General features: G+C 52.1%; 1 protein-coding gene across 2 annotated transcripts in view; it reads right to left on the minus strand.

Annotated features, from left to right (window-relative positions):
- TFDP1 (transcription factor Dp-1) overlaps positions 1–15,842 on the minus strand; it is a 62,741-nt gene extending 46,899 nt beyond the window's left edge. For both annotated transcript variants that reach the window (XM_017861826.1, XM_017861825.1), the window contains exons 1-2: positions 15,677–15,842; positions 15,262–15,337 (exon numbers count right to left, since the gene is read on the minus strand). In XM_017861826.1, coding sequence (XP_017717315.1) covers positions 15,262–15,273 — 12 coding nt within the window. In that variant the 5' untranslated portion in view covers positions 15,274–15,337; positions 15,677–15,842. The remainder of the gene's footprint in view (positions 1–15,261; positions 15,338–15,676) is intronic.

The following is a 15,842-nucleotide window of genomic DNA, read 5'->3' on the forward strand; positions in this document are numbered from 1 at the left end:
GGGCACCTGTAGTACCAGCTACTCGGGAGGCTGAGGCAGGAGAATGGCGTCAACCCAGGAGGCAGAGCTTGCAGTGAGCCGAGATCGCGCCACTGCACTCCAGCCTGTGCGACAAAGCGAGACTGTTTCAAAAAAAAAAAAAAAAAGAACAACAAAGAAAGAAAATACAATGGATAAAAACACTCATTGATAATAACAAATTTTAAAAATACATAACCCCTAAGATCAAACCTACATGCAAGGTCTATATTTGCAAAACTAAAACTTTCACAAACATCCTAATTTTTCTGAAGGTAAAGAAAAACTTTACCGAAATGGAGACTCAAACTTTGACTTGAATAAGAATCAGAAGTTGATTAAAAAACAAACACCTAATAGAAAAATACACAAGACACAAAGCCGTTAACAAACGTAAGACAAGACGTTCTAGCTATCCCAGTAGTGCTCTGAGAAATGCAAAGAAAAACGTGCACTCCTGGGCTGGCAGAGATGCCGTGGCTGGCAGCGCCCAGGTCCTCTACCCAGTCCTCAATCCCTACCTGGGCAGCTGTACTTCCAAGAGCCCATTAGGAGGGTACTTGGAAGCCTAACCCAGCCAGTGCATTTATCACACACCTGCTTAGATAAAGACGAAGTGCTGCAAGCAACCTAAATAAACATGTGAGCCATGTCTTAGTCCTTTCAGACTCCGCCACCAAACACCACAGCCTGCAGCCCTACGTGCAAGGGTTCTCTCTCATGGTCCTGGGTTCTCTCTCACGGTCCTGGAGCCCCACATGCAAGGGTTCCGTGTCACAGTTCTGGGTTCCTTCTTTCATGGTCCTGGAGCCCTACATGCAAGGATTTTCTCTCACAGTCCTGGGTCCTGGGTTCTCTCTTGCAGTCCTGAGTTCTCTATTACGGTCCTGGAGCCCTGCGTGGGAGGGTTCTGTCTCATGGTCCCGGAGCCCTATGTGCAAGGATTCTCTCTTATGGTACTGGGTTCTCTCTCACAATCCTGCAGCCCTACATGTGAGGGCTCTCTCTCACGGTCCTGGAGCCCTCCGTGCAATGATTCTCTCTCACAGTTCTGGGTTCTCTCTTGCAGTCCTGGAGCCCTGCGTGCAAGGGTTCTCTCTTGCGGTCCTGGAGCACTACCTGCAAGGATTCTCTCTCCCGGTCCTGGTTTCTCTATCGCGGTCCTGGAGCCCTATGTGCAAAGCTTCTCTCTCATGGTCCGGAGCCCTACATGCAAGGATTCTCTCTCATGATTCTGGGTTCTCTCTTGCAGTACTGGAGCCCTAAACACAAGGATTCTCTCTCGCAGTCCTGAAGACCTAAGCAGAAGGGTTCTCTCTCACGGTCCTGGGTTCTCTCTTCACGGTTCTGGAGCCCTACATACAAGGATTCTCTCTGGCAGTCCTGAAGCCCTAAGTACAAGGGTTCTCTTGTACTTCACAGTCCTGGGTTCTCTCTCGTGATCCTGGAGCCCTATCCTACCTGCAAGGGTTCTCTCTCACAGTCCTGGAGCCCTAAGTGCAAGGATTCTCTCTCACAGTCCTGGAGGTAGAAGTGGGAGGTCAGGACAGAGCCAGCTTCCAGGCTGCACCTACCACCTCCTCCTTGGGCCTCATAAGGTGGGAAAAGGGCAGGCTCGCCCTGGGGACTGGCTTACAAGGACAGTGATCCAATGGGCAGGGGGGCTACACCCTCGTGCCCTCAATCAATCCTAGTCACTCCCAAAGGCCCCAACACCGTCGAGGGTAAGGTTTTGAAGGATGAACACACAGCCAGGACAGCGCATCAACAGGGTGGAGTAAGTGAGGGTGCATCGACGAGACCAGACTCCAGCAGCTGCGGAAAGGGGGCGAGGCTCCAATGCAAACAAACTTTCCAAATTTGAGACAACTTGAGAAATCTAAATGCTGCTTATGTGACAATAAGAGTGAATGACTATCTCTGAGAGACACATGTCAGAATATTTAATAACTACTTAATAATCACCCTGGCCAGGGAGGGAGTCACCCAGGTCCGTGACAGGGATGAGGCAGCAGCACAATCTCTCTCTTTTGTGTGTGTCTGAAATGTTCCACAAACTTTTTAGAATTATCTCTGCTTATATTTACTGATGTGAAAAAAAAAAACCTAGGACAAACTGTTGAGTAAAAAATAGCAGTGAACAAAACGTGAGTTCATTTACTTAAAATTCCATACTGTACATGTGTGTTTAAACACACACATCTAGGTTATCCCCAAAACAATCACCAAAAGCCTTAACAGCAGAGCCCCATGACTGTCATTTCAGATGACTGCTTACTTTCTGATACCTTTCTGCACCACTAAGTTTTTTTTTTTTTTTTCTGAGACGAAGCCTCGCTCTATCGCCCAGGCTGGAGTGCAGTGGCCGGATCTCAGCTCACTGCAAGCTCCGCCTCTGGGGTTCACGCCATTCTCCTGCCTCAGCCTCCCGAGTAGCTGGGACTACAGGCGCCCGCCACCTCGCCCGGCTAGTTTTTTGTATTTTTTAGTAGAGACGGGGTTTCACGGTGTTAGCCAGGATGGTCTCGATCTCCTGACCTCGTGATCCACCTGTCTCGGCCTCCCAAAGTGCTGGGATTACAGGCTTGAGCCACCGCGCCCGGCCCTAAGTTTTTAAATAAACTTTCCACTGTCATAACTAAACAAAACAATAAAGCAATTTCATTTTCTAAACTAAGGGAAAAACCGCACGCCTAACGAGGTTCATCCAGAGGTGCCAAGTTGCAAGCGAGGGTGGGGCCCAATGTCACCCTAAGAAAGAGTCAGAGGAAGTTGGCATCCCCGAACGGGCAGAGGGACGGCGGCCAGAGCCACAGCGCAAGCCACGCAGGGGCACAGAACACCTCCTCCCGGCCCCACGCAACTTAAATGAAGAGGAAAGGGGGTGCAGACTCCACCCAAGTGGGCAACACAAACCCCATGTCCTCAGGGCACAGCCTGGAGCCACCAGGCAGGGAAGCTGAAGAGCCAGGAGGTAAGTTCACACACAATGCGAGCCACAGGAGGGGCAGGTTAGGGAGGTGGGGCTGTGCTTCAGGGGACACCAGAACCTTCAGGAAACCAGTGGATTCTGAAGCCCCAGCAAGCACAGAGGGTAGGGCCTGTCCACTCACGAGTAGACACCTGGAAGGCAGGCACCCAGCATCCCTCTCCCAGCAGAGGCTGCTCTAATCTATATAATCTATAATCAGACTTTCAGCCACCACTCTAAAGCCTGCTTTTCCAGCAGAAAAACACCAAAACATGCTCCAGTCTACAATAGGCACAAATGCAAAACTGCCTGGAAAACCCGTACATTAGCTCCACAGCCGCTCAACAGGTGCTTGCACCCTGCCTCCGGCTGTCTTTGGGACAGGCTGCACTGGGTCATGCAGTATGAACCTGGCAGGCGAGCTTTTCCAGGGCTGGGGTGGTGGGGAGTAGAGGCACCAGACAGGGACTTGGCCAGGGACCAGCAAGTGGCTCCCAGCACAGTTGGATTCCACACTCTTGACAACGACTCACCTGAAATGTCAGCGGCTCCGCTCTCTTCTCTTATGAAGTCACTGCTGTGTTCGAACACCTCATGCCCGCAGCCCTCCTGGAAGCCGCAGCCTGCAGGAGAGGCCTACTCCCTGGGAGACTCCATCTCTCCTGTATCTGACCAACCACCACCCCCTCAATCATTCTAAACAGTGCCCAGGGCAAGCCAGGGCCCCTCTGTGCAACACTGGGTCAGAGGCAGGGGCCACAGAGTCCCCAGCGTGTCTGGCTGCTGGCTCCTGAGCTCAGAGCCTTCACACTGGGCACGCAGCAATGGCCATCCCTCCAGCTCTGATCAGACCAGCCCCTCGTGGATGGGAGAAGGTCTGACCCCAAGCCCAGGCCTATGAGGTGCTCCTAATTTCATCAAAGCCTTATGTTCACTCTTTTGCATCCATCCAAGTTCAGCCAGGACGGGGACAGCAGCTGACACCCTCCTTTCTCCCTCACTGCCCTGTTAGGGAGGGTGGCTGGCCACCCACATGGGACAGGCGAGCACACAGAGGCCAGGAGTCCCCACCTGAGGTCGCAGGGCTGGCAAGGTCCAGCCGTGCAGGCCTCTGGGACCCTGCCTCACACAGCTTCCTCCACAACACGTCACACACGCCCGGTGGGAAAATGCTCCCCAGGGAAATGCAGCACACGCTGCCGGACAGCGCGACGGGGTCCAGGCCTGGGGCCTCAGGGAAGAGCCGCCCCGTAGCCCTCGCCCAAGTATACCGCCAGCCCGTGGGAGGTGGAGACCATCTCCGTTCATCTGTTTACTTATCACATCAGCTAACTTTAAAAATAACAATATGTTCATCTAATTTCTCTTCTGGAAAAGTTTTTACATTCAACTCTTTTCTCTTTTAGAAAGAATTTACATTTCCATTTTAACAAAAACCAAGTCATCCAAGGACAGAGTGAGCCACCGGCACTCTCAGAAGCACTCCTCCAGGGTAGCCTGGGGTCAGCACGGAGCAGAAACCCTGGTCAGACAGGGGGTGTCCGGAGGGCCCAGGACACCCACCCTGACCATGGCACCGGGCAGGCACCAGAGCCGCAGGAGATTCAGGTGCGGGGTTTGATGCCCACCCACAAGGAGGCACCGTGAGGCAAGCTCAGGACAGGTTGGGGCGAGGGGACGCACAGCCTCCTCACCAGCAGCCTTTCCGTCTCAACACTGAGCAAAAACAGGGCTCCAGGGAACCAATGCCCAAAAACACGAAGCATGGCTTCCAGGATCAGCGTCCACCTGTGATAAATGCCACTGGAACCACAGCCTGGGACGGGACAGACACCGAGGACACGCACGGGCATCAACACCGCCCTCGATGCTGACCACCTTCATCCCCTTCCACCCCAGAATAGGATTTGGTCCAGTTACTCCAATGGGAACTGTTTTTCCATTTGTTAGAGAAAAAAGAGGTTAAGTCCAGGCAAGAGTCATCGTGGCTAGCCGAAAAGAGCTCCCAGACACAGCCTACGTAGAGACCAGGGTTTCCAGTTCTGTGGCTGCACAACCCGTGAGCTGTCGAATGTGTGACTCCTCCTCCCCAACTTGGCCGCGCTGGGGGAGGGGACACCTGGGGTCTCCCAAAGCCAGAGGAACCCCTCGTCCACAGCCAGCTCCCCTCGGGCTACCTGGATGACACTGAGGCAGACGTCCGTCCTCCATGCTGCATCATTCCAGGTAAGGCCTCCAAGCCTAAAAATGACTCCAGGAGTCAAAGGGCGCCCTAAAGCAGGAACGGCTTCCAAGAGCCAATAACTAGGTGAGAGGTATGACCTCAAACTCAGGCATGAAAACCAAGTCAGAGGCTGGACTCCCACCACGGTCATCTCCCTCTTCATCCTGCTTCCCTGCAAAATATAATTCGGATTCTATCAACAGTGGTGACATGAGATATTTTCATTCAAACCCTGATTTTTCTTAAAGGCAAAAGAAATAGCAGAGTCTAAAATAAGTCCCATACAAATTACTCCGAGCCATCAATACTTTCAAGGAGAGGAAGTGAATGACTACACAGCAGCTAAAAAGCCTGACGGTACGTCTCAAAGACCAGCGTTTGTAGTCACAGACATGCACGCACACAGGCCATTTCACCTCCAGCAGTTCATCCTAAAACTCATCCTGGATTTGTGCAAATTTGGGAAGATTTAACTGGAAACCACTAGAATCCCCAACCACAGGGGAGTGGGTCATTACTGAGGCACATCCATGCAGCAGGAAGAGTCTCCTAACTCCACTGCCTCTCCCACAAAATGCCAGGCCGACAAGACTCTCTCGGACGGATCTCCATGCGTCTCAGACTCAGCCTTGTTCATTCCAGACACCCCTCTATACCAGCGGCACTGTTACCAGCATCCCAGGAAAACTGCAACCAACGCAGGAGGCTGCACTCTGTGTCCTGAGATGTCTTTTACGTTCTCCACTCAATCTACAGAAAACAAAACCCGGTATGGCGGCGGGTGTGGCTCGAAGGGGTGGCCCCACTCTCCAAGAAGAGGAGTTCAGTCCAGAGCCAAGAGATCTGGGGACCAGATGCGCATTTGTCTGAATGTAAAATGAAGTGTTAGGTACAGCATCTTTTTAAAGTTATTTCCCAGGTTAATCCACGTTTTCAGTAACTGACCATCTACGACTCCCCAACGTACCAAATAAACATACAGCTGCTAAAAACATGGTAGAAAAAAATAACTGACCAGAGAAAACACTGACAATATACTGAGGTGAAAAGATTAGAAACAGAAGGTACAGTACGTTCCCATCTTGGAAAAGCTGCCTTATCACACACGGCTAAATAGAAATCCAACAGGCATACGCTATAAAATCCTAACAGTTCAGCTCACATATGAACGTAACTTCATTTTCTTCTTTTTGCTTTCCTAGAATTTTTTTAAATTTTCTGCAACTAAGATTACTCTTACAATCAGAAGAAATAATGCTTGAATTTTGTTAGTAAGTCATATTCTTTTCTTGTGGAAAGTCTACTTAATGGATACTATTAAAAAGCAACTGCGACAGAAAAGCCCACTGGTACAGCAATCGGCACACGCAGGTCACTCAGTAACACAAGGATTCCATGTCCACTAGGAATGGGCGGCACCCACAGCCCAAGCCTGGGCACAGCTGAGGACCAGCGCACAGGACACCTGTCACCTGGACATGGCTGAGGACCTGTGCACACCACATCAGTCACCTGGGCAGGGTGAGGACCCACACACACCACACCTGTCACCTGGGCAGGGCTGAGGACCAGCGCACAGGACACCTGCCACCTGGGTAGGGTGAGGACCCGCGCACACCACACCTGTCACCAGGGAAGGGCTGAGGACCAGCACACAACACACCTATCACCTGGGCACGGCTAAGGACCCGTGTACACCACACCTGTCACCTGGGCATGGCTGAAGATCAGCACAGCCAACCCCCACGGGGCATTACCTGTCCCCAACCTGGGCAGGGGGGACCTTTTTCAAAAAAAACCCACCCGCACCATTTTTCCCCACCCACTGTCAACCTGGGGGCAGGGGCTGAGGATTTTTGCCACACAGGGAACCACCTGTTCCAACCCCTGGGCATTGCTGAAGGGGACCCACGGCCCACAATCCACCACCTGTCCCACCCCTGGGCAGGGGCTGAGGGGATTTGCACCAACAGACCACCTGTCACCTGGACCAGGGGGCTGAGGGGAATCCAGGGCCCACCAAAGGCACCACCTGTTCACCTGGACTTGCCAACCCACCCCACCCAAACCTGGGTCAACCTGGGGCATTGCTGATGGGGAAACCCGCCCACCACACCACCACCTGTCACCTGGGGCAGGGGGGCTGAGGATTCGGGGGCACCCACCACCCCACACCCCTGTCAACCTGGGGCCAGGGCTGAGGATCCCAGGCCCCCCACAGCACAACCTGTCCAAACCCCTGGGCAGGGGGCTTGAGGGAATCAGCCCCACCAACCTGGTCCACCTGGGGCAATTGCTGAAGGGGAAAAACCCCCCCACCCACGGCACCCACCTTGTCACCAACCCTGGGCAGGGGGCTGAGGATTCGCACCACCAGGGGAACCACCCTGGTCACCCCCCCTGAGGATCCGCGCACAGCACATCTGTCACCTGACTTGCACACACACCTGTCACCTGGCCATGGCTGAGGACCAGCGCACAGCACACCTGTCACCTGGGAAGGGCTGAGGACCAGCACACACCACACCTGTCACCTGGGAAGGGCTGAGGACCAGCACACACCACACCTGTCACCTGGGCAGGAGGGGAGGGCTAGGGACGCGTTGGCAATGCTGGATTCTGGGCTGACCCATTCGGGTTTCTGACCCTTTCCTGCTTCCCCATCCATTGGAGCAGATCACACTGTCTCTTTTCCTCAGACCCCAGTGACGCGATGCTATTGAATGGCACACCAGGGTGCACAGGGCAAGCATCTGCGTTAAAAGATACTGTATCTCAAAGCCACAGGGGACACACAAGGGTTTCATTCATCAGACCAGAATCTCTTAGAAACTGGACCATGGAAAAACAGGATTTATGGCTGGGCGTGGTGGCTCACGCCTGTAATTCCAGCACTCTGGGAGGCCGAGGCAGGTGGATCACCCAAGGTTGGGAGTTCGAGACCAGCCTGACCAACACGGAGAAACCCCATCTCCACTAAAAATAAAAAAACCTAGCAGGGTATGGTGGTGCATGCCTGTAATCCCAGCTACTTGGGAGGCTAGGAGGTAGGAGAATTGCTTGAACCCAGGCAGAGGTTGCGGTGAGCCAAGATCGCGCCATTGCACTCCAGCCTGGGCAATAAGAGTGAAACTCCGTCTCAAAACAAAAAACAGGATTCACACACAAGACGGACAGGAAGAGGCAGATACAACTCTTCATCCTTGAGTCTCAAAATGACCTGTAGCACATGTGAACAGAGCCCATGACCTGTGCGACAACTTAAAAGCCATAGTCCGCGTCCACACAGGAGCCCGGAAGCAGAGTTGGGATGCTGTGGGAATCTCAGCCAGCTGGGAAAAAGGTGCAAAGGGTGGACGCTTTTCCAGGCCTGCACCACGCACAAAGATACAGACAGCAGTGCATGGCCAGTACCCGAACAACCAGAATCATCTGAGTAAGAAGACACCTGGGGGATGAGGGGTCATCTAATTCAGCCTCTAATTCAGCCAATGCTGACACCCACCCTTCCCCCTGCAGATCCATCCCCACGTGTGGTCTAAGCCACCCACTGCTGCTAGGCCTCCTCTCTGAGCAAAACTTGACAAATCTAGTTCTTTACGACAAACAGCAGAAAGCCATAGTGTAAGTCAAGCTAAATATCAACTGCAAATCTGGATTTTCTAATTGTTCTACAACAAAATATTTTTAATGTAAATACCAAGAGTGAAGTTTTTAACATCCCCTGAAGAGCACCTAACAGTTCTACTGCAAATCAAGCTGTGCACCAAAGGTGAGGTTTCTAATTCTTACACAAGGAACTCCAGAGATTTTTTCCAAATACCAAAAGTAAAGAGCTAACAAAGAGCTGATTAAAATATCCTTTTTATCTTTTGAATTTTATACCAGATGTTCCTATAATACCTCTTTCAAAGCACGTTTTAGGGGCAAAACTTTTTTTTTTTTGAGACGAAGTCCTGCTCTTGTCGCCCAGGCTGCAGTGCAAAGTGGTGTCATCTCGGCTCACTGCAACCTTCGCCTCCCGGGTTCAAGCGATTCTCCTTCTCAGCCTCCCGAGTAGCTGGGACTACAGGCGCCCGCCACCACGCCTGGCTAATTTTTGTATGTTTAGTAGAGACAGGGTTTTGCCACGTTGGCCAGACTGGTCTCGAACCCCTGACCTCAGGTGATCTACCCACCTCCTGGATTACAGGCATGAGCCACCACAACCGGCAGGGGCAAAACTTTTAATTAACCTATAATTTTCTAATTTTTAGTATCTCTTCAGAATTAATCTAACCTCATCCTATGTAGGAAAAAAAATCCTGAAATATGAAAAGACTGTTGTAAAAACAAGCACGTCATCATAGATTTCTTCAACACTTAAACCTGAGGGGACTGAACTGACAACCTTCTTAACCTCTAAGTTATTTCTTTCTGAGGACAAAACAAGGCCTGAGTTGCTGAATCCTGTTCCCAGAACTCACTTCTTCAAACACTGAAGGAAACAGCAGTTTGTTGCTGCATCAGGTCCACCTCTTCAGGCCTGAACTTCATCGTCCAAGTCTGTAAAAGGACACCTGGTAGTAGACCCTTCGAGGAGCTCATTGGTCCCCTCTTGGCATTAGCAGGGCCTCATGACAGCATCACTCAAAAGCCTCCATGGTGGGACACACACAGTTCTCTTTGGTCCCCGGCTCTCAATTTCAGGATTTCTCCATAAACTCACAGGACACAAACAGGCACCACAGAACGGCTTTCACAACCAAGGCAAGTGAATGCTGGGCAGTGATGTCCACAGCCACTTTCTCTGCACAGGCAGCTGATCAGGGCCGAGTCCCCGCCCAGCCCAAGAGCAAGTGCAGATTCCCTGCATCTTTACCAATAGCAGGAGGAGCTTGGAGAGACAAACAGGACCCCAGAAACAGCCCCACACTGGCTACACCCCAATGTCTTACAGCAAAAGCATCCCTGTAATGTTTGATGAATTCATCAGCTCCCCGCCTTCCCACTTACAAACCTTCATGACACTGGACAATCGTGGGTGAGGGCAGGATCTTCCAAGGTCGGGAGGGGAGAGGCACAGCTCTGCCTGATCCCACCAAGGGTCATGTTGCCTGGGCAGACAGGAAACTTGGCTGCAGGCCGAGATGCCAGTGCCAGGCCATACTCCCTCACCCAAGGGCCCTGCCAGCCCAGCTCTAGAACTTGAGTCCCTGCAGCTGGAGTGACTCGTGACAAGGGCCTATCCGACTCTACAGGAGGCGCCAAAGTGCCTTCCAAGACTAAATCTGAGGATGGTTCCGAGCACCACCATTACCTGCCATGGGACCCCACAGATCCGCGGGTCACAGCCACCCTGCTCAGGAACCGGAGGACAGCCTCTCTGGGCCCTGAGGGGGAGGGCCTGAGACGTTTCAAGGGCAGTTCAGAAACTCAGAGTCTGTATGGACCTGCCCGAGTGTCTCCAAACTTAAGACAGGACTGCACCTGAGGCTATCAACAGACTGGGTGGGCCAGGCATGGAAACAGACAGTCCCCACAGCAAGGAAATCCTCCCCAAATTGCCAAGGGCCATAATCTTGATAATAAATTTCTGTAAGTGGCCCATGCTATGCCAGCAATCCTGCTGGGCAAGACCAGGCCTCAGGTTCCCGGCGCCAGCCAGGTGGCCATCTGACAGCTGACTCCTGTTCTCCACATTCTCCCACTCAACAGAGTATAAAGATAAATATTCCATTAGAATTTACCATTTTAATTCAAATAAATAAAATAAAAAAAAAAACAAGTCCCTGAGCAAGACAGCAGAAACCTAATCCCGCTCACCATTTCTCCAGCTGGGCCCACTCAAGGAACATCAAAGGCAGCCACCTTCTAGGCTGTTTCCTCCTCCTGTGACCCTATATCACCCACTCCAGCACCGCCACTCACTCTCCACCCACAATACCATCACCACACTCACCCTCTACCAGCTCCACCATCACCACTCACTCTCCACTCACAACACTACCAACACTCACTCTCCACCCACAACACCATCACCACTCACTCTCCACTCACAACACTACCAACACTCACTCTCCACCCACACCACCATAATCACACTCACTCTCTACCAACTCCACAACCACTCACTCTCCATCCAATCTACCATCACCACTCACTCTCCACTCACACCATCACCACTCACTTTCCACCAACTCCCCATCACCACTCATTCTCCATCCAATCTACCATCACCACTCACTCTCCACTCACAACACTACCAACACTCACTCTCCACCCACAACACCATCACCACTCACTTTCCACCAACTCCACCATCACCACTCACTCTCCATCCAATCTACCATCACCACTCACTCTCCACTCACAACACTACCAACACTCACTCTCCACCCACACCATAATCACACTCACTCTCCACTCACAACACTACCAACACTCACTCTCCACCCACAACACCATCACCACTCACTTTCCACCAACTCCACCATCACCACTCACTCTCCATCCAATCTACCATCACCACTCACTCTCCACTCACAACACTACCAACACTCACTCTCCACCCACACCACCATCACCACTCACTCTCCACTCACAACACTACCACCACTCACTCTCCACCCACAACACCATCACCAGTCACTCTCCACTCACAACACTACCAACACTCACTCTCCACCCACAACACCATCACCACTCACTCTCCACTCACAACACTACCAACACTCACTCTCCACCCACAACACTATAATCACACTCACTCTCTACCAACTCCACCATCACCACTCACTCTCCACCTACAACACCATCATCACTCACCCTCCACTCACAACACTACCAACACTCACTCTCCACCCACTCCACCATCATCACCACTCACTCTTCCCCAATCTACCACCATCACCACCCACTATCCACCTACAACACCATCACCACTCACTCTCCACTCACAACACTACCAACACTCTCTACCCATACCACCATAATCACACTCACTCTCTACCAACTCCACCATCACCACTCACTCTCCATCCAATTTACCATCACCACTCACTCTCCACCCACACCACCATCACCACTCACTCTCCACCTACACCATCACGACTCACTCTCCCCCAGTCTACCACACTCACTCTCCGTCCAATCTACCATCACCACTCACTCTCCACCTACAACACCATCACCACTCACTCACTCTCCACCCACTCCAGCACCACCACACTCACTCTCCATCAAGTCCACCACCACTCACTCTGCACCTACTGCACCATCACTGATCACTCTCCTCACCACTCCTCAGTCATTTCCTACCCACTCTGCAAACTTCTCAGAGTACCTCTCTCCTCCCTTGTGTGTAGCTCCTTGCCATATAGACCTTCACATCCACTGCCTGTCAATTGCTGTTCAAAGATGACACCCCCAGAGGACTGACTTCATCCTCTTCTTTTTGTCCCTAACTCACATGGAGCCATTTGTGGCCTTTTCCCACCTGCTTGTCTCCCTGTGCCCTACTTGAGGTTGGAAGCTCCTGAGTTGTTTTTCTCTTGTGTTCTCTCCAGAACGTTCCAGTCTCAGGTCTTGGGTGTCCTTGTTTCTTCTCCTCCATGGTGACTACCAGGGACTAGTTCCAACTCCCTGCATCCTGTGGCCCCTCATGGCCCTCTACAGAGGCCCCAGGGCTCTGAGAAGCTGGAGTGGCACAGCTTTCCCCTAGCATAAGGGCTTTTGGCATATACCTGTGGTTTTACTGCAGTACCGGTGCTTTAAAAACCTAACTGGTGGGCTGGACACAGTGGCTCACGCCTGTAATCCCAGCACTTTGGGAGGCTGAGGTGGGTGGATCACCTGTGGTCAGGAGTTCAAGACCAGCCTGGCCAACATGGTGAAACCCAGTGTCTACCAACTAGGTAGACCCAGCTAAAAATTTTTTAGCTGGGTGTGGTAGTGTGCCTGTAATCCCAGCTATTTGGGAGGCTGAGGAGGAGAATCGCTTGAACCTGGGAGGCTGAGGTCACAGTGAGCCGAGGTCACGCCACTGCACTCTAGCCTGGGCAACAAGAGCAAAACTCTGTCTCAAAAAAAAAAACAAAAAAAAAAACCCTAACTGGTGATCTATGTTCCCTTCTGCAAAAGCTGCCAACATCATCTTTTCAAAACTCAAATGTCACACCTCTACTTAAAAGAGTTAGCTAGGCTGGGCACAGTGGCTCACGCCTGTAAGGTGGGTGGATTGCTGAGGTCAGTAGTTCGAGACCAGCCTGACCAACATGGTGAAACGCCATCTCTGGTAATAACACAAAAAAAATTGCCAGGCATGGTGGCACATGCCTGTAATCCTAGCTTCCTGGGAGGCTGAGGCGAGAGGATTGCTTAAACCCAGGAGGCAGAGGCTGCAGTGGGCCAAGATTGTGCCACTGCACTCCAGCTTGGGAGACAGAGCAAGACTCTGTCTCAAAAGAAAAAGAGCTAGAGAAAACATCAAATTCCTCGACTTGTCCACAATCTCCCTTTCCAGCCAGACCCAGCACTCCTGACCACTCCCCGACTTTGAGCAGGGAAGGCCTCACCAGCTGTAGAATCCTACTCTCCTCCCAGCATCAGCCCCCAACTCAGATCACAACCCCTGAGCGCAAGGTAAGCCCCCAGTCCCTGTGCCTATGCAGCCTGACAAATGCTGCGTCTCAGATGCCGAAACTGGATGGAGCATTCAGAGTCCCGCAGAGCCAGATCACCTTTCTGTATGCCCCCCACCCCCAGCCTCACACTACATGCTGCTCATATACAGTGCCAATGAAATCAAGGGGGAATGAATGAGGGCCCCGGTGACACCACCCATTATGTATCAAAGCGTGTTTGAGAACCATTTGAGGAAACCACACAGGAAACCACACAACACCAGAAGCGTGCTCTAACCGAGGCCCTGGGCCCAGCTCCTCACAGTGAGGAGACGTAATGAACATGGCTGCGCGTTGAGCACGTGGCCACATCTGGCATTCTGAGTGCATGCACGCATGAGGTCAGGGCATGGTACGGACAAGCACAGTGGATAGCATAAAAGTAGCCTCGCAGCACACCCAGATATGACTTCAAAAACCCACATTGGGTCCACCTGTGTGCTCATACGCCCTCTCTAAAGCACATCCCAGTGCTTGAAGCCAGGGACACCGTGTGACGCAGGTGGTCACAGGTCAGGGAGGGCAGACGCCCCACAAGGCCTCACAGGGACCACTGAAACCTCTGCACCGATGGAGAGGGCTCCACACTCTGGATGCATTTTTGCTACAGCTGTTTCAACAACCCCTTTCACTCACGGTTACAGAGCAATGCGTGGTGGGAAACACTAAGGAATCCAGCTGGTGTTTCAGTGACCGGCATCACCAAGCATGGTAAAGAACCGCACACCAATAAAATAGAGCACATTTCTGGCCTTAAAAGCCTCGTTCCCCACACAAGTTTAAAAACTATTCAAAATATTCTATAGTTTCATGACAAATACAAAGCAGGCTAAGGAGCGTTTTTTACCAGATTTCATAAATCACCAAATCTCATCCTTCTGAGAAAAAAAAGTGGCCAAAACAATTGCTTAGCTCTTGGTCCACCCAAGTGGAATTAACTTCCTCTGTAGGAAGACAGGTGCCAGCAGGTGGCTACAGCCTGAGACCTGAGCCTGGCCCCGTCCAGGATCTCATGTGGAAGCCCCCCAAGAAATGGAGGATTCGCTGCGGTGCTGCAACACCCTCCACCTCAATTTAATAAGGAGTTTATTCAAAATTATCAATCAACACAGTCGGTAAAGATAAGGAGAAAGTCAGAAGGCACCACCCCATCACCACCCGACTGCACAGTGTGGTATCCAAGGCCACAACTTGGGGGTGGTGAGCGCAGTTTCAGAGATCAGATCCTTCCATCTTTCACCCTCGTCCCGCTTCAGACGCTTTAAAAGTCTGAAAAGAAACACTACTGTCGCTTATGTGTTGTCATTCTGAAATAAAGGCAGAAAACTACAAAGAATTTAGTGAGAGGCAAACATTCGTGTGCAGCAAGAAGCGAACATACTTACATCTTTTGCCATGTTACCAGATCCGGGAAATAAATGCTACAAATGTTCACCTTCCCAGAGAAGAAAAATGATTTTTCTGGTGAAAAAAAAAGGAAGGAAAAACAAGAAATAAGTAAGAATGAAATAAGAAGTTGAAAAAATAACATATCTCAAAGGAAACGTGGACCTTCCTTCCCAAAGGCACCCTCCATCCTGAGAGCGGAGCTGGCCAAATCGACTCCCACACTCGGGATTTTAAGTCGCCTCGTCAGATGGAAATGCCCCCTGCGCAAAAGTGGCCCGCGGGCCCGCAGGGTCACCACCACGACCCCCAGGTCCCCGACGGCCCGCCCAGCGGCCGAGGGTGGGGCTGAGCCCCGGCAGCCAGGGCGCAGCGCCTCCCTCCCGCTGCTGCAGGGGGGGCCCCACCACCCACCTGGGCGCAGCCCCAGGGTCCCGGCGCAACGTGCAGGCTCGCGGCGTCCACCCCAGACCCCGGCGGCGCCCGCCCGGCTGACCGGTAACTCTGACAGGTGGGCTTCCGGGGTCCGCGCCGCGCGCCTGTCACTAGGCCTCGGGCCGCCTCCGCACGAGGCGCCTCC

This window comes from Rhinopithecus bieti, unplaced genomic scaffold, assembly GCF_001698545.2.
Source record: "Rhinopithecus bieti isolate Rb0 unplaced genomic scaffold, ASM169854v2 scaffold_62034, whole genome shotgun sequence".
Classification (NCBI taxonomy): Eukaryota; Metazoa; Chordata; class Mammalia; order Primates; family Cercopithecidae; genus Rhinopithecus; species Rhinopithecus bieti.